This window comes from Pipra filicauda, unplaced genomic scaffold (genome assembly GCF_003945595.2).
Source record: "Pipra filicauda isolate LSUMZ 115617 unplaced genomic scaffold, ASM394559v2 scaffold37_size4185640_pilon, whole genome shotgun sequence".
Taxonomy (NCBI): Eukaryota; Metazoa; Chordata; class Aves; order Passeriformes; family Pipridae; genus Pipra; species Pipra filicauda.
In genome coordinates, this window is record NW_024104509.1 from 134723 (window position 1) to 154329 (window position 19607).

A 19607-nucleotide genomic window follows, 5' to 3' on the forward strand; every position below is an offset into this window, starting at 1 on the left:
ATTATTAAATCCAGTAAATCATTAGAAGAAAGTACAAAAATAATGACCTCCACGTACTTGAAATAAAAGTGTCAAATTGTTACATATTTAGCCAAAGCCAGAATTTTAATGGAGTTGGTCATTTATGCAAGGCATGTGCATTTTCTTTTGTAATAACTCAGTACTGTCATTAACAGTTCAGTCTAATTTCTAAGTGAGGCCAATTGGTAAAGTTACCACCTTTCACTGCTCTTTTAGGGCAACTTACAAAAAATCAATGCTATTTACCCGTAAGTGTAATTAAATTTGATTAAAATTCAGTTAGTACTTACAATTTACCTTAAGATGGCACATTGTGGCAGTTAGAGAACTGTTTCACAGAGGGCAAAGAATTAGAGGGGGGAAAAAATCTCTTTCCAGAAATTGGTTAATAAAAGCACAGTCTCAGAAAACTCTTTATTAGTGTCTAGTGAATTGGCTGATAGTGCACCACACAACTTTATTTTCTCGGTGGAAATCCTCTCTTCCCCAACCTGCTTATGTGTGCAAGGTAAATGATCTCTTTTTGAAGTAATTCACATTTCTTTGGGTTCAACTTCAGACTTGCAACTTTAAACTTACCACAGAATACTTGCAAACATTACTATCAGTTCTCATTTCAAAGTTTTAGTGGGGACCAGAATGTCATTAATATACAGACTACACAATATTACTTCTATTAGTCTCACAAGTATGTATTGTGCAAGCCAAAAAACATTAGATGCAACTGCCAGTGGTCTGGTCCTGTCGTGAAAGCAGTTTTCTTCCAGTTTATCTGCACATGGCAGTATTCACTTTAAAGTTGTGTGTAGAAAGTGAAATTAAATCTTTGTAACAACTGGAGTCTCATGTATTCGGGGTAATGAATAAGATTATTTCTAAAACTAAAAAGGAATACATTGCATTTAGTATTGTTTATCAGATCCTTGAGACTGCCATCTCTTCTTAAACAAAAGTATGTTTGAGGCCCAAGGACTGACTGAAGGCCTTGCTGATTTCTCAGTGACTTCTTTATCTTCTGTTCATATGTGGTGAGGTGTCTGTTGACTGATGAGGTCCCCTCTGGTAATAATCTTGTGTTGGGCCAATGTAATTCAACAAAGCTACTGCTTTTTGTTTCATCATGCCAAGAATACCTCCTGGTTCCTGGAAATAACAACTCTATTTCTCTCCACAAAGCCACAGCAAAGACCTTAAACCCTTCACTCACTCAACATGTCTTAGAAAGAAATTTTCTGAATGTTTGACCTATAGAAAACAACTCTAGGATTATATGACTGTAATTAACCGTACTTCAACCCATCTGGGTTATTTAGACTTGTAGCCTAAGTTATAGAGGTCAAATATGCAAATCTAATTTTTCAACTATTTTTTTCAAAGTTGCCTTTACCCAGTGGACATACTCAGTGGAGACAAGTAAGCGGTTTGGTTTGGCATAACCTGATTTATTGCCTTTAGTATTTTTGATGCAATAACTTCTTATTTTCATATTTTACTTTTTATATACATTTCAGCTTTCGCTACCTGCTGGTCACCCAACCCACAGCCCCCGGACCCCCTCCGTGCTTTCGCTGCTGGCCTCCTGACTCACAGCACCTGGGGTTGCTGTCCCCACGGCTTCATTGCTGGTACATGAGCCAAGGCACCCCAGCACCAGCAATGCTCCTCATACCAGCGCTTCCCCTGCCAGTGCATCTTCTGCCCTCGGACCACCAGTGTGGCCACTGCTCCTGCCTGCAGCCTGACCACAGCTGCCTTTTCGACCAACTGCTGCAGCTACTTTTTGACCCAGGCCAGCTCCCTGCCACTCTGACCGGCCGCCTTTTGACCTCCGCCGCCTTTTGACCTCCACCGCGTCAGTCCCACGTGTCACTGGCTGGACCCACACCGTCTCTGCTCACCACCAGCCGCCAGGGGTGAGAACAGCCACTGCAGCAGCTGCAGCAGGTTGAAAGCTCACACCTCACCACCCCCGCGCCGCAAGCTGCAGGCGATTGGAGGGGAGCCCTGTATCAGACACAGCTCACCATCGGAGCCAAATTCACACAACCAGCAGGAACAAAATAACTACCCAGGTTTTGGGGTTTTTTTAGTGGCGTGGAATCTGCGGGGGAAAAAGCTCTTTGCCATACTCCTTGTAGTCCCTTTGCTTGCCTGGGGGAGAGCCAAGCGGTCTCCAGTCTTTCCAGGGAAGGGGGTGGAGAGACAGACCATTTTCTCCCTGTACCTCTGTGGTTACTGTGTTTTGTTCTCCATTTTTAGTAAAAACTCTTATTTGTTTCTACACTTTACTCGAACATCTCATAATTTTAAATTCTCGTAATTTGGAGGGAGGGGTTTCTATTCCGTTGGAGGTCCCGCCTCCTAGCACACGTTGTCTATAAACCAAGACAAATGCATTCTCTCAAAATACTCTTTCTACTGAAAAAACGTTGTCAATCCCAACAATACTCCCTACTGTGATGGGGAACATACATTATTTTTGAACCTCACTGTAGTACAACCATGAGAACAATGGGACTGCAATTAAATTAAATGTGTTTGGAAGATTTCTGCTTTAACTATCCCAAAGTATTAGTACAATACAGAAAAAAATTATCCATTCCTTAAACCATCCACATATACACACCTCTTTATAGAGAATTTTTGCCTTCTGGACTGTTTTCTGAGTGTTAAAAATGTGAGAAGGCTTTTCCTATTAAAAAAATCCTTATGTAGTTAAATACCAGGGAGTTTTGTTATCACTACGGCAAATCGCTCAAAAACTATGGTATACTTAGCTGTATAGGAGAAGGAATAAAGAATACAAACATTTTGTCATTAGACAATTAACCCTGTTGAAATTAATTTAGATGTGGATCATCACAGATATCAACTTTATCTAAACTGAAAGTTTATTCATACCAATATTGTAGTTACATTAATAAAGCCTGTGTAAATAGCACATTTTGTAATTCAAAGGAACAGATTTCCCTAAAGCTTAAGAGGTTGCTCAGTCAATAGATTAATACATTATGTCACTTATTACCTCTAATAATTTAAACAGATAGTAAACTTCAATACTGGTTAACATTAGGGTAAGAATATGACCCTGATTAAACATTTACCAGTCTTTGTAAAAGTAGACAGGTGTTTGAGTAGGCAAATGTATGCACTGCAGCTCTCAATAAGATGCATGATAGCAGTGAAAGCTATATTGTACCTCTGACAAATACTAGATGAGTTTAAAATAACAGAACTAAATTATGTTACATCTAATATTATGTGGACATAATGGTTTTTTTTATAAGTAGGAAGAATTCTTTTGCCAAGAAATATAGAAACCAAGACCCTCATTCACTATTCCTGCAAGATTACATCAAACAGGTGATTATACCATTAGCTTTTCAACAATATCTGAAAGATATTAAAGGAAAGATGTGATAAAGTTTGTTGCTTCAAACACAACACCAATACAGAAAAAACCTGTAGAACCATTCTTTTATTTGTTCTACTTTCAAAATAGCATTAACGGATTAACAACAGGAAGCATATAAGTGCAATTCTAAAATGCCTACAGTGACAAACATATAATAAGTTTAACAATATCTAAGAAGCTTTTCACTATTGAAATATAATTTTGAAAGTATAATCCACACTTTTAAAAATCTCTGTAAAGTAGTTGAGGTATCACATAGCTCTGTTAAGCTCAAATTCATTTTGACTCCTTTGCATTTATGATAGCAGCCTATTTTATCAAACTGTAGTCTGCTTTGAAACTATTAATACACAGATTGAGCACAAAACATTGTCATTAAAAAAGCAATGACTTTTTCTATCTTTTAACCCATTTAAGAAGTGTACTACTCATAATGGAAAGGCTACCTAAACCCTTCCAGCATGGTTGACAGCCTTCCTTCAGCACTTAAGTAGTTAAAAATGAATATGTGTTTTTCACTGATATTCTTATATGGATTGACAGTATAAATACCTACCTGAGCTCCTCAGCAAAATTTTCACTAAGAGACAATCATGATGTAGCAATGTGTCCAAAAGCAAGTTCAAATTACAATACGGCTGGGATAAGAGCAGTTTCAGCTGACCCTGGGCTGCCATTTCTCTGGCTGATGGAATCCTTTCAAAATGCAAGATAAAGAATAATGTAGTTAATTTATCTATGAAATTAATAACCTTAAATTGCAGAGGTAATGCTAACTCCCTTAAATGTCAATTCCTCCCAGATTACTCTGAAAATGCTTTCATGCTTGCTTACTTTAAGGCAGCTCAGGGAAGGAATTACATTTAATCTCAACTAGCTAAAAGCAAATTAACATTTGGTAGTCTGCCAAAGTTATAACTGATACAAAGCCACTTATCTCTCTCATGGAACCATGTTTGTCTTGTTCTACTAAGTAAAAAGGAGATTTTTTTTTTCCGTGCTTGAATATATTTAAGGCTATTACTTTTTAGTTCAGTATTACATCAATTGTTCAATAAGAAACTGTCTTAATGAAGTATATGAAACTCTTAACTAAAAAACAGAGAAAATGCTCAAAAGGGTTGCAAAATTCCAGATTCGGTTGACCAATTCTTATATGTCCTAAAAAATCCACATGAAATATTAGACTGGTTAAGTTAGTGCTTTGCCAGCAGGGAGAAACGAGAAAGTGTAGTACAAACTTATTAGCTTTTGAAGAGATTGCAGATTATTTCCTGTTTGTAGTTTCCATGTTTGAGGTTTCCAAATAAAAATATTGCACGGCTTCCTCTGAACTCAGCCAGCAACACAACACCAATCACTGAATTCACATTACAGTTAAAAAAAAAAAATCTGTCCTGCAAGATATTTATTACCTACTGTATTTAGTATTTTCTTCTTCTTGAAATATTTTTTAAAAGAAGTTTTCAAAATTGGATTGTAGACTTTTTCTTGCAAGTTTATTTTTTTATTAATCTGAAGGTATTTAAATTAAATTTCAACTGATATTTAGCCACTGTATTTATTTATTTTTGCTACAAGTTTATACAATAGTTGCTAACATTGAAACTTTATGCACCTCCTATGTAAACTTCTATGCACATAAATGTTACATGCACCAGTGTAAAAACTACATATGGACTAGCGTATTAACTGTGCAGGCATAAATATTATCTGCCAGTACGCACATAACACCTTCAGCATCAGCTGAAACCTTCATCAGGATGTTTTCAGTATGACACTTTCCTGTCAGACTAGAAAAGGATTTATATGCTTCTGCTCAAAACACTTTATGTGCCATTTACACATTGGGACAGAATTAAAATGCTTTCATGCGGTTGTTCTAATAGGGGGGAATGTCTCCATTACGTTGCACACTTCTACAGCCATCTAACTCAGCCAAGTGTGTCACCACCAAACTCTGCTCGAATGCACACATGAAAAAAAACAGAGATGACTGCACAAATACTCTGCTGTTCAGTCAAGGTTACTGTATATATAATATACTCAATACAAACCTACAACACCTGGAAATGAAAATGTCAGCTGATACACTCCTCTAATTTAGTTCCCCCTCACATGTCTCTATGTTTCTGTTACCAAAAAAGCAGAAATACACATATCTTGCAGGCAATCTTGCAGTAATCTAAGGAAACCAAGCTTCCATAACACCATTTCCCACCAGGACCCTTACATCACACTATTATGTCAAAACTTCACTGTAACAGTAATTTTAGTAAAGCAAGATTTTATACATGCCAGCCTTTGCAATTTTAACAGTACAGCAAATACCTCTGAGTTGATAAGCAACGTATAGGCCAGGAAAACTTATGTACAGCTTTTTTGATTTTCAATTGGTATTTTATATATAATTACTGACAATGTAGCACTGGCTCTACTATTTACATAGTAGCACATACTGCATTCTAGTAATATTTACCAAAAATATATATACATATACATTTAAATATTGATAGAACTTGTAGTCAATATAACTTTTCCATATTTAAACATATATTGCATTCAAACTGTCAACCTTAGGGCTTTGCATTCTTAATAAAACTATCTTAATTTCTGTATGTTCAACATTAGTTATATATCTATATAATCTAATGCATGTTAAGAACTAATTAGCAGTTAGTAATCAAAGTTAAAATTACAACAATTACTGTATTCTCACTAGAGTTAGTGCTGTGGCTGACAGCAAACTCAACACTTGACCAATTCAGTTAAAATATATGGGCCAGTGTAATATTTTTTTCTCCCTTGAATGTCATGTTATCATATCTAATAGAATCACTCATTGCCTTTAAACTACAAAATAAGGGACAAATTTGGTCAATTACATTTATGAAGGATATTATTTCAAATTACAATAGAAATAAATTACATTTTTAGAGTATTTGAAATGAATAAAAACTTGTCTGTCATTGACCAGATGGGAAATTATCATGTTGTAATATACACCAGTTCTTGGCTCTTTAAGCATCTTGCAAATTGAAGTGTACAATGGTGTGATTCACTTGGAGGAAAAATAAAATATAGCAGACATTCCCTGCAGCCATGAAGCTAGCACCAACAAATGCACTGAGAAGTTCTGTAACGTGCATATGGAGAGGCATATGTTCTCCTATCTTCGTAGCTCAGTTCTAGTGAAAATAAGACTAGCCTCATAAAAAGTGACAAAAGGTGAAGTACATATAAATATCACACATATAAATGTTCAGTTTTGTACACTAATAGAAAAAAAAAACAACTTTGATTTGCAAATGGTATGATTATAAGCCCCAAAAAAGAAAAAAAGGATGAATCACAATTGCCACTAAAAGAATCACAATTACCTCTAAAGGAACTGTAATACAAATGATCAGTAATTATTTAGTTTGATAACCAGCTACATTATTCTGGTTAGTATCCAACACAGAAAGAAAGAAAACCTCAAGTGGTAAGTGCAGGATTTTATAAGGCAAATAAACATGCTAATTCATGGTAACAACCTTGACAAAATGTTGGAGTCAAATTGATAAAACAGACTGTAGTCATTTTCAGTGATCAAAAGTAATGTAGTAAATCAGGTTATATAGTAAACAAAATAATTTCAGGAACTAGTGAAACTTTCTTTTGAAATATCAAGCCTAGGAAGAGTAAATACTTAATAGTTGGATGTATGACAGGTTAGAGTATTTAGTTAAAGATTAGGTGGCTACAGTTGAGAGGTGTACAATGACCTGTGCTCTCAGTTTTGTTACGAACAGTGAATATGTATTTTTATTAGATGTAAGATGTAAAACCACAAAACAATCCATGAATAGTTAGCATGCTCTAAAATACAGTTTACTGCAGTACTTAAACATGTCTTGTTAATGCTCAAAATTGCAATTATTTCAAGAAAAAAAGTTTCCTTGACATAGAGTATAAAACCAATGAAAAAACTAGACCATCTTAGAATGTGTCGCACAAATTACTTCATTACATATAGAGCCCTTCACTGTTCCTTTTTTCTGAGCAGCTGAAAAGTGTGTTGTTAAAAGAAAACATTAAATATTTTACCAGTGTAGTTCACTCATTATCACCAGGAGAGTACAGAAGACTCTCTATATATGGACTGTCCTCACATAGGTACACCAGCTGTATCTTCTCAGATACGTGCTTTCTTTTGAGCTCCTCATTTTTCCACTTGGTGATCAAGAGGATGTATATTTTATCTCCTGTCATCTAGGGGAAAAAGTGCATACTGCATAGCTCTGGAATAGTTTGCTATTTATGCAAGACAAATTTATCCTAATTCCACCTCGGAAAAGATAATTATATCAGACTGAAATGGTAGCAGCATTTCCTTTACATACTTTTACACAGCATAGGGTACTCACTTTTCAAGTCATCTTCCAAAACTCATAATTCACAGTATAATTTAAATTTTGAGTACTGGCCTTGGATGAGGGTATCAAAAAGCTTATTGTCTTTTCTACAATGAACACTTAATGAAGCATAAATTTTCCCAGAAATGGAGTAGATCCCTTTCTAATGGATCACGCAGTCATTCTCTTTCCTATATCCACCTTCTCCTCTCCTTTCTCTCCAACCATGCATAACTTAAAAAGCCACCAACAAATTTCCTTGAAGCGTGATAGACGTAAACACATGTGATGCTTCAAGCTTTTAAAGAACTTAAATTACTGTTTCTAGCAGGTAAAAAGACACATTCTGAATTCACCAGTTACTCAACTCTGTTTGGCTCTTACTTAGCCAACCGCATGACTTTGATGCAGTCAAAACATATATTGCCTCTGGTTCAGCAGATATCAGAGGCCCCTGGGAAGGAGATAACAGTACTGATGACATGTAGTTAGGAGTGAAGGCTACGGAGAGAAATCGCTAAGTTTTGTGTAGCATGGGGCAAAATTACAGGGAAAATATTTTTATGTACATAGTACAAGATACTGTGTGTACAAGGTAAGAGATAATAAATCCACAGCACACTGGTCACAAATAAGTCATCATTAGGTCACCAATCATATGATAATGTATTTCTACAAAATGTAAAAATACCTTCTCAGAAAACACATAGTAAGAACTCCCAGAAGCAGCCCTTCATGAAAATGGAGAGTGAAAATCTCTCAAGAAATAACTTTGAAGAGGAGGAAGAGGAGGTGAAGGGGTTAGGAGAGGATCTACACTGGTGTGGGAGTGCTTCAGCTTCAAAACTAGAAATGGAATGACAGCACAGCTGGTAGCATATATCTTATATGTAATTTGTCATTACATTTCTGTGACACAGAAAAAGAAATTAAGCTTTTGCCTTTAATCATTCAATAATCTCCAAAAAAATTAACTATGATCAAGCAGCATTATTTTTCAAGGAGTCATGTATATATCAAATCATTTTTTTAACCACCAATCATACACAGAAAGGCATACATTCTTTATCTCCCCTTTAATTATAAGTCCTTCAAAACAGCAACTGTAGTGAACTACATTATTGTCAAAAGCTATATACCCTTTAATTAAAGCCAGAAAAGCTTAGAGACAATTCAAATATCGAACATAATGACTAGACTAGCAAAACACAGTGCACTGCTTTCAGTGTGACCTTTCTTATAGGCTCTCAAAGATTAGAGAAATCTGTAATGAATAAAAAATGCTTCTATGCCTTTTTAACATCAGAATATTAGTTAAACATTTATTCAGATACACTCTTTTCAAAATGTTGTCATAGTATTTGACTAATACTGACAATCCATTGATGCCTTTACAACCATCAACTTATGATACTCACTTCAGTAAGAAAAAACAGGATGATGGTATGCAAAATAACCAATGTGATGGATGATAAAAGACTTCTGAAGACTCTTGAGGAAGATGTTCACCACAACTATTCAGTAATGTCCTGAAAGAAACCAGATATTTCTGAATTACACAAGAGACTGAAAATCCCTTTGGACCACTAGTACCAAATGAATAGTACTAATATACATAATATAAAATAGTACTAATATACATATGCATACCCATAATTGCAAATCTATTTATATTAATAGATTTATTTATATTAATAGATATTAATCTATTAATACTGTTAAAAGTATCATTTTATATTTTATATACTTTCACTCTGAAACTTGTTATATTGTTAAAGAAGTTTTCTGCATATTTTTACTCTTATATAGCATGTTTTCAAACTGCATTTGAAAATGCATTCAATAAGCAAATTGCTCTTCAGTCATTCATTTCTACTGCTCTTTTCTTTCTGCATAACAAATGCATTGTATTATAAATACCTTTATAACAATGATAAATAAAATATTTTTTGAAGTGATAATAATTGACATACAAGTACCTATAGACTTTAGATTAAACTGGACAAAAATTTCAACCAGAAGCTTTAGACCTCCACTAGCTTATGAGAATTGGCATACTGGTTGCTTTCAAATACAAGAATCTGGTGAGGAACTAGATAAGCTAGTTTGATGTCACTACTGCAGTACTTCACTTACTCAAAGGATGTGAGTGGCAAAAACCAAGACGTGTCCAATCCACTGACACTAAAAATTAACTATTTTTATTCATTATAGGATAGGATTATAAGTATATGTAAGAACAGGATTCCATAATTTAGTATTTGCTTTTAATTACTGTTTAGCAATAGTATTGGTACAATTCTGTAGCAACCACTAGGATGTAATAATGTGTCATAGGAATAGATGCCCCTTGGCCTTTTCCCTTTTTATTCTCATTTACACTGAATACAATTCCAGCAGAGAGGATATAATTTGTTACATCCATCCTCCATTAACTATAAACAATTGTCACTTCCCAAGCACCTTTTCATCTTACTTGGCTGTGAATTTCTCATCATAATAACTTTCCTTCTCTGAAGTTTGTTTTTTTATGTATCATGGCTGTGATTTTCTAAGTTATATAAAGAAGGTATAAAAATGCCACTGTATATTTGCTTTATTTTCTGAAGTGAATCAATGTAATTCCCACTTTCAAGTCAGTATTCTTTCTATTGCACTGAGAGAAAACCCTCAGGAAAAGATGTGAGGACTTTCTCAGGACAAGAGAACTTTTTTATATGACCAGAGAAAGCTACTGCCATGAAATGGAAGCAGTGAGAGTGGATCTAAACACTTAAAACAGGAGATAGGCTGGAAACCCTTTGGAATACAGCCTTCAGGAATTCCTAACCTAAAAGCCAGAATCTTGTGCTTTGTCACCATGGCATTAATAGAACTTGTGTTTTGTCATTTACTTATTTAAAGTTACTTTTTAGCTTTCTTTCACTCCTCCATGTAAGTAATTTAGAACTGCAGCTACATGTCTATTAGGTCACTGTCTGCCTAAAAGACCCCAGATAAAAGAAGAGAGAGAATTACACTTGTTCAACAAGAAAGGCAGGTCTAAAAGTTTCTGAACTTCTCCAAAAGAGAGGGTGATGTATTTGGAAACTAATTTTACTAATAACAAAAAATTAGTAGAAAGAATTTACTACGGACATCTAAATGATCTTAGGTAAGCAATATTCAAACAGAAGGACTAGCACAGTGCTCTTTGTGAATACATGAAAACCTGAAGATTAAAAATAAAGCTGAGATTCTAATGTAGATAAAGGTAGAACTTAAAGTAGAAAAATAATTATTTTAAAGACATTAATGTCAATTTTATGAGAGAATTAAAACAAAAAAGAAATCGTTGTCTCTCATATCACTGAAATATTTTTCTGAATATAGCAAAGCATAGAGCAAAAAATCCTAAAAGAAAGCACAATAGATACATTTGGGGTAGCAATCTAGTAAAGAAAGACCACATGTTGTTTATTGATTGATTAGGAACTATTTGAGAGAATTCTGGGATTAGCTGTATCCTAAGAAGAAGCACACAACAGACTTTTGGATTCTGAGGCTTATAACAAAATCTCTACAGAAATTTTTAAAGTGAGATGAAGATAATCTGAGGCTTTAAAGATTGTTTAAATATTAGAATAACTTCAAATACTACTAAAAAAAATCAAGTGTCTAATGATAATATAGTAATTCTCATGCCAGCATTTCTTAATGTCCACTGTTGGCTATGTACCTCTGTGCCAGACTGTTTAATTCAGCTACTCTTCTGACAGAAGTAACAATAATAGCTAGTAGGAAATTTGTTTTTGCTTCAAGGTATCTTAATGCAGCTGCCTATAGTCTCAAAACAGCAGACAGCATCTGTGAAAGCATTTAATACCACAGCAAGAAGTTTTATTCTTCAGTAGAGTGTAACAAGGTGAGAATTGATCCTGTAAGCCTCAGTATAGGTGTGAAGAAATGAGATGCCAACAAAATGCATCTTGACGGTATTTCCTGGTACTGTTTGAAGGATTTAACTCTGTATAAGGAATACACAGGACTAAAAAGCAATTTCACGAGTTATAACTCATACATTAAGGAGAAATACTTTCAGTTTTTCAAATTGAATAGCAGGGTCAATTAACCTAATGGCAGTGTACAAATAGCCAAAGAATAATTACAAAGACAACACCGACAAACTTTTCTCAGTGGGGGCTGATGTGATACAGCAAGTCATAGCCAACAGCTTTGAAGGTTTACACTAGATATTAGGCAATACTTTGCAGTAAAGCAGTGCAGCTGTGGAACATGCTTCGTGGAGAGGCTGTAAAACTTCAGTTCCTGGAGGCTGACACAGGGCAGCTAACACAGTCATGTCTGACTGCTCTTAGTGACTATTCTGCTTTAAGCAGGAGGCAGGACTAGATATCTCCAGCTGTCCTTTCCAACCAACATATCTGTTATACTAAAGGTGCTTCAGGAAGGCCACAGAAGGCTGGAGGAAAATAAAGCACAGAAAAATGAGCACTAAAAACCCAAGATTCATAGGTGAATTTTGGACCAGGTCTAAGTAAGTTTGCCATACAGAAAAGAAACTCTTAAGTGATAGCTGAATACATACTTGATCACAAAATTAGGAATGAGAAAGCATATGCCAGAATCACCTTATTTGAAGTTAAGGATATTATTAATTTTTCAGCACCACTACTATCTTGTTCCATTTCAACAACATAATAAAGAAATTTGAATAATTTTAGTTTTGAAATATATAAAGCCAAGCTAACATAATAACAATAAATTGTGATCATACAACTATAATTGAACAGAATTGATGAAAGATAAGTATTCCTTTAAAATCAGACATAACTTCTAAATTTGTTATGTTAATCTGATGAACTATGCACACCTCAGTAAACAATGGACCTAGGTATTCCACATAAAATTTGGTGTTTGCAAATTTGATTCAGTGTTTCCAGTTGGATATAGTCATTCAAGAAGCTAATTTGCTAACCCTCTTTTTCTTTGTATTTTGGACACTGGATTAGGTTACCTGACAAATCCTGGCTGTAATGAAATATACAATATAAAGGAACTTGTTTTGATAATGTACCCCCACAGATTTTGAAAAGACAAATTGTGAATACAAGTTCACAAAAAAATCCTTTTTTACTTACGAAAACATGCATCATCTATATAGCAATGTTCTTCAGTGTTAATATTATTTTTGTAACTATATAACAAAATATGACAATTCTTTTTATTCTTTCTAAACAAAGCTGTCAGATTTTGGTTGTGATTTGCGGAGTACTTTGTAGTAAATTAAATGAGCTGCTACAGCAAATTACAATAGTGAAATTCATATGCCTAAATATGAAAGCTATATGACCAAGTCATTTATCTGTAGCATTTTACATAAAATGCAAGACAGGCTGCCTCTTCATTGGCACTTTGTTCTGAAACTCAGTGACTACTCAAGTTAGCACATATTTTCGTCATTAGATAAAGATTAGATATAGATATAGATATAGATATAGCACATATTTTCATCATTAGATATAGATAAATGTGTAAACAACGTTGCTTAGTGGAGGAGACTAGAATAGCTAAAAGAAACAAATTATACTACATATTTATTTTGTACCATCATTCTGTCTTTCATAAAAGAAAGATGAAATGTAAAAATTGACAGTAGAAGCAGTTACAGCTACCACGATGTCCATTCCTCCTCCATTACTACTGCCACAGCCACACCTAATCAGTCACCTTCTTAATTGCTATTTTTTCATAAGCCTGCATTGTGTAAGATCAAACATCCAGTTACAATCTACTTTTGCGTGTTCATTAGAGCTCACAAATATTAAAAAGAGCCCACACATGACAAAAAATTTTTAGCTGAAGAAGCCTAAATTCAGGAGGTCTCCACCCGAGTAGTACCTAAAATATTCCTACTTAGAATAATAAGAGAGTTGAATAGGATGTGTCTTTGTTACTTTGCAGTTTTGTTGTCCTTGTTTTTTTAACTTGTGATCTCACTTTGTATTGTCTCATACATGAAATTTACAGCAGAATTTTAGCAATGAAAGACTCAGACCCAATTTCAGTGCAAGTAATGTTTCCTTTTGTTTATAGCTGTGACTTGTGAAGACATGATTTCATAAATATGGCAATTCTATATTCTTTATCTTTTTAACTATATTAATATTTGTTGAAGCATACCGATTATCTAACCAGATGATCATTCCAGTAAATTATCTTTACATTTAAGTACTTATGAAAAATGTTATGGGATGAAAGCAGAACATTCTAATGTACTTGGAAGCTGAAGGCAGATGTATTTTAACTAGTAAGATGATTTTTTTTCAATTGATGAATAACTAAGTCCTTGAAAACCTTACCAAAGTCCTTGGTACATATTAGTAAATGTTTTTAGATGGACAAGACTGAATTTCAAAAAAAAAATATGCTAACTGAAAAGCAAATTACAAACCTGGCACAGTAATTATTATGAAATTCTACTGTTTGTGTTACAGAGGAAATCAATCCATTCACTATGGTCTATGTTATCAACAGCCAAAAATTGTACAACATAGGAGTTTGATCCAAGGCTAGTAAAATATCAGCAGATATAATTGGGCTTTAGGTAAGATCATAAAGGTAAGCTCAAGACAAAATTGAGAAATAGTCAAAGATTATAAAAATGCATCAACACTATGCATTTCATTTGATTTCAACACAAATATTCACCTTCTAGACCTATCCATGTAAGATCAAGAACCAATTTTATCTCAAATGGAATGTTTATTTCATACTTACTCATACAAATTCTTCAGTGGTGAAGTTAAAATAGCCAGCACAGAGATCAGATTATTGCAGTGGCTATGTATTTTATAGATCTTGAGATCTCTGTCTTCATGTGGATTCAGAAACTCCTGTACAGAACTACAACTTGACCAGAGCATATCTTCAGTGGACATCAAAATTGCTGCAATATCAATTCTTTAGGCAAAAAAAAAAGCAAAAATAAGATTACTTAGGACATCTGGATAGTAGTAAATTTCAATTAAATAGACGTTTCCTCTGACAAGTAGAAATCACAGCATGGATTTGAAATTTCCTCTTCAGTGATGTAGGAAGTCTGAATCCACTACTCTGTAAGAATTCAACACTTCCACAGAAAAGTCATTACTGAGACTACTCAAAAAAAAGAAGTTAAAAAACTTGGAAATATCCTTTTCCAAACGACATTGTGCAAGTTTTGAGCTGGCTTCCCGCCAAGTCTCCAAAACTTGACAACAAGGCCTGCTTCCCAGAGAGGGAAGAAAAAAATGAACCACAGGAAAAAAACTGAAAGAAGTTTGAACGAAACCGCATTCTATCAAAAAGACTCTCCTTTCTGGCAAAACATAAGAATCCCAATCAGAAGAACTTCAGCTTCTTATTTCCAAAAATGACAGAAGAAGGAATAGCCTCTTTATCCTCTCTCCTTCTGCACCACTGGTGTCATTCTGGCAAATCTTTTGATGTGACCTACTAACTCTTTTACTTGAAAAGCCCTATAAAAATACAAATTCTATTGGAACACATGAAGTTTTCTTGATGAATCAACAGCTGGATTTCTAATACTGATGTTGCCAATTCTGCTCACATTTTTGGTTGCATCACCATTTCTCAATGCATTTTCACTGTGAGGCTTTCAAACCAATCAAGCAGTTTATGGAACAATTTCACCAACAGTTGAAAGAGGTCTTTGATTCTGCCCAGCTCATGGTATGACTACCTATATACCTAAATATACAGAATATATTGAATTAAAATGAATATCAAAATGTACAAATTTGGTCTATCCCCTCTGCTGTGTTCATTAACATTTAAATCTGAATCAAAGCAATGCATAACAGAAAACTAACATTTATTTATTTTATCCATTACAACTGTGCATTAAATATACAACCATTACCTGATTTGAGGTGTTCTCTTGTAACTGGGATGCACCTGACAATATCTGGAGGACAGAATATCCAAAGATTGCTCTAGTATATCTGTAAGAATCTCCTGGGCTGTCTTTGGAGGTAGAATAGTCCATAGATCATGACGAATAGCACAGCAGAAGTAATGCCACATCTGGACAGAGAATGAGCATCTTTCCCCCTAGCAAAATCACAACACATTAAATAATAAAACCACACCTTTGAAAATGTCAGTTTAATTCCTGTAAGTATAATTAAATCCATCTGAAGGGAAATAGCTGAAGAGCTTCAGGAATATGATGACCAACAAATGGTCCTTGACAAGATGTGAGACATCTTTATTAGAAAGGCAACACATGCTGCATTTCAGTCACAAAATTACAGGTCTGCCACATAATCAAACCACATCATTTGACCTCTTATATCCTCAGTTAACCTATTCTCAAGACCCATAGTGTTGTAAGTTTAGTTTTAAAACATATACAGTATTCTCTACTCACTACAAAAGTCAGACAAATTTAATGTAACAGCTTGTCTGAAAAGAAAATAATTATTTAAATTACTTAAGCATATGTATTTATCCAGATTAATAAATGCTATGCATAACCATGATTATAAAACTTTGTTTATGTATAATAGATATGCAATAAGAGCAGAAAAAAAGAAAAACTGAACTATTAAACTGATAATAACAGATGTCCAGAATTTTTTAGTAAGGTATTTTTTATCCTATAATGGTAATTCATTGAAACCAAACATTTTCTGGGAAGGAATCAGCATTGGCACTAATATTTCATTGTCTATACAGAACTACCCCATTAAGATACAGAAATAAATACAGAGGAGTCAAAATCACAGCAGTTAATCCACAAAATCTCTAAGAAGTAGATAGTACAACTTACATTTAAATATTTCAACTCATACCTAGTCAGAAAATAGCATGATGAAGCCGTATGAGAACAGAGACTGCAATCTCCACTTCCCATATTCCAAAGGAACAGAGAAATATTTTAAGAATTTTTTGATATTTTAGCATTATCAGAAATATAAAATAACTCCACAATTTTCAAAACAGTTTCAGAGTTTAATAGGCATTCTTTAACAATAAAAATCTAAAATAATCTGGCTTCTTTTTAAATACAGGGCATTAGCAGATATTTGGAAACTGTCATTATTTGGTCTTTCTCTGCCATAATATTTGAAGTGCATTTTATATTAAAAGTGACAAAGAACGAAAGTACCAAATTTATGACCACCACTCTGGTCCTTAAGATTATGAGTGGTGTAGGCATCTCTGAAATTTAATTTAGGAAAAAAAACCCCAACATCTAAATCATTAGGGCATCCAATTTTCAGGTTTCACTAATGCAGAAGAGAAAAAATATCTACAGCTGAGTTTCAAAAGAAAATCATATGACTAATTTTCCTTCTACATACAACCATAAACACTATATTTCAATAGGAAAACAAACAAAAAACCCACTAGTATTTTGAATAACCAAGCACCTGACAAGTGTTTTCATACCGATAAAACAGGATTGTCTTACGCTGACCAGAAGTTTATGTAATAAAATAATGGATATATTAAAATAATTTCCTATTTTTCTTATATGAAATACAATTACAATCTTATTGCATGACACATGGAAATATAATAAGAAAGTACAAGTTTACTTCATGACACAGCTCATAACTTCGTAAGTTTGCATAACTTCAATGTTAATACATTTCTAGATGCCTGGGCTTTTAGATGCATTATCATGATTACTCTTGAGGTACACTTAAGTAGAACCTATGCAGAAATAAGTCCCTAACCTTACCTTACATTTTACTGAGATTTCCATTTCTTTGCAAAAATATTTCAACTGTTACAGAATAAACTTTACAGTTAAAACATAATTAGTTTGAATGCCAGATGAAAGCAAAATTATTTTGGTCCTATCTTTAACTTCAAAAACAAATTTAAAAATTTTCCAAACCCATGCAGACTTGAAAACTAAATATATAATTCTAAATTGACTTTTTGAAACAGGACATTTACTTTTTTAAGTAACTGAATGTTGGTGAGTTTTACTTTTTAACTGTAACAATAAACACAAATTGTTTTCACTTTCTCTGCGCTAATTTAAGTAATACCCTTTCCCCCCTTTCTTAGCATTGTACCTCCATTGCAGAAGCAACAGTGTCACTAAAGATTTAAATGAGATTCATTCCCCTTTTCTGACCTATTTTTCTACTTGCTGCCATTTCTAGACAATTCAACTGATAAATATCTGCTATTTTTGCAGGCTCCATATAATACAAACAGATGTGAGCTTTTATTTAGCTTATATATCAGGCAACAACCAGGTGTGCTTTATTGTATAAGCCACTCAATATTATCTCTGAACAGACAATTCTTTATTTTTTGACTATTAGAAAACAGAAGTTTCCACGGCTACAGCAGATGTCTGCTACACTAACTGCTAGAGGTTCAGTAGGATGTTGCCTCTGTAACAAGCAATAGTTCTTAATCCAATCTCTTTCATTTGGGATGCCTACAAGAGGCCAATGGAAGTAACAACTGCTAAGCATTGTGCCTCATGAAGGCATTCGATGCAGATCATGGTCCACCTTTGGGCCATCTCCCATGACCCAGTAAAAAGAGCAGAGTGATGATGTAAAATTACTTCCCACCTCAAGTCCTGCAAACCTTAAAGAGCTGAGACATTGGCTTTCCTCATCCCTTCCTACACACATCAGTTCTGCTCAGCAGTGATAAAACTGTTCAGCTACTCCATATTCTTTTGTCTTTGGACAACTATTTCTCACAATTAGGTTTCCTCCATGGTGAAGCTACTGGGTCACTAACAAACAGCACACAGCACCATATGGACTATGGACAATCAAGACTGTATCATGATTTATCAGTTGCCAAAAGCCACAACATTTCTTACTTCATCATCTGGGCCAATATTCAAACAAAAGTAAAATGTTTATTTACTTTACTTTGAGGGATGGACATTTTGATAGATTACTTGTATTAAGGTCTGCATGCCCTGTCCAGTACACATTTTTGTCACTGCTTAGCTGTTTTTTATACTACATCTGTAGAATACATGTATCACAGAGAATTTTCTCTCATGTAAGAATTCTAGAAAATGTGTAAAAAACCCACACTAATTGTCTTACACAAAAAGTGATAAAAGGAAGGACAGGACTTTGTCTCTAGGAGACCTCAGATATTACTGATAAAAAACATATAATACTTCATCCTGCAATCAAGTGAAAATAATTTCAAACAGTGTCAATCTGTGTTTGCATTTAACAGCAATGAAGGAAAAAACCCAATAAACAAAAGTAATTATCTTTTTTTTTTCATAGAATCATTAGGATTACAGCTATACATCAGACCTGTGACTTCAAAATGCAGGTGAAATGGCACTGTTTACTTCAGAAATCTACTGCTGAATGCTTAAGGTAACTATTTTGACCATCTTTCTTTGTTACATCTTTCACTCCCAAAAAATAAAAGAGGAACCACTTGAAAATAAAAACTAAATAATGAGATGAAAAATTTCCCAGAAGAAGATTTTCAATGTTACATTTTCTTACAACTTTACAACTGTAAAGTTCTTAGATATTAAGATGATGACATCTTCTTTACTGAGTTCTATATAAATGTCTTAACACACAATATTTTACAAAGCAAATGACACAAACACTTCATGGTAACCATCTATCTCATTTTTAAATGATTATGTTTTTCTATGTCATTTCTAGAGAGACATTTGCCTGCAATGATAGATATTTCAAAAGAGTAAATCCCAACAACTGTTATGTAAAAAGAATGCTGATCTT

At 34.1% G+C, this 19607-nt stretch overlaps 1 protein-coding gene across 7 annotated transcripts in view; it reads right to left on the reverse strand.

Annotated features, from left to right (window-relative positions):
- KIAA0825 (KIAA0825 ortholog) overlaps positions 1-19607 on the reverse strand; it is a 196342-nt gene that overhangs the window by 85129 nt on the left and 91606 nt on the right. For all 7 annotated transcript variants that reach the window (XM_039384850.1, XM_027728962.2, XM_039384851.1 and 4 more), the window contains 4 exons: positions 15758-15948; positions 14614-14796; positions 9252-9362; positions 3993-4132 (listed from right to left, as the gene is read on the reverse strand). In XM_039384850.1, the coding sequence (XP_039240784.1) occupies positions 3993-4132; positions 9252-9362; positions 14614-14796; positions 15758-15948 (625 nt within the window). The remainder of the gene's footprint in view (positions 1-3992; positions 4133-9251; positions 9363-14613; positions 14797-15757; positions 15949-19607) is intronic.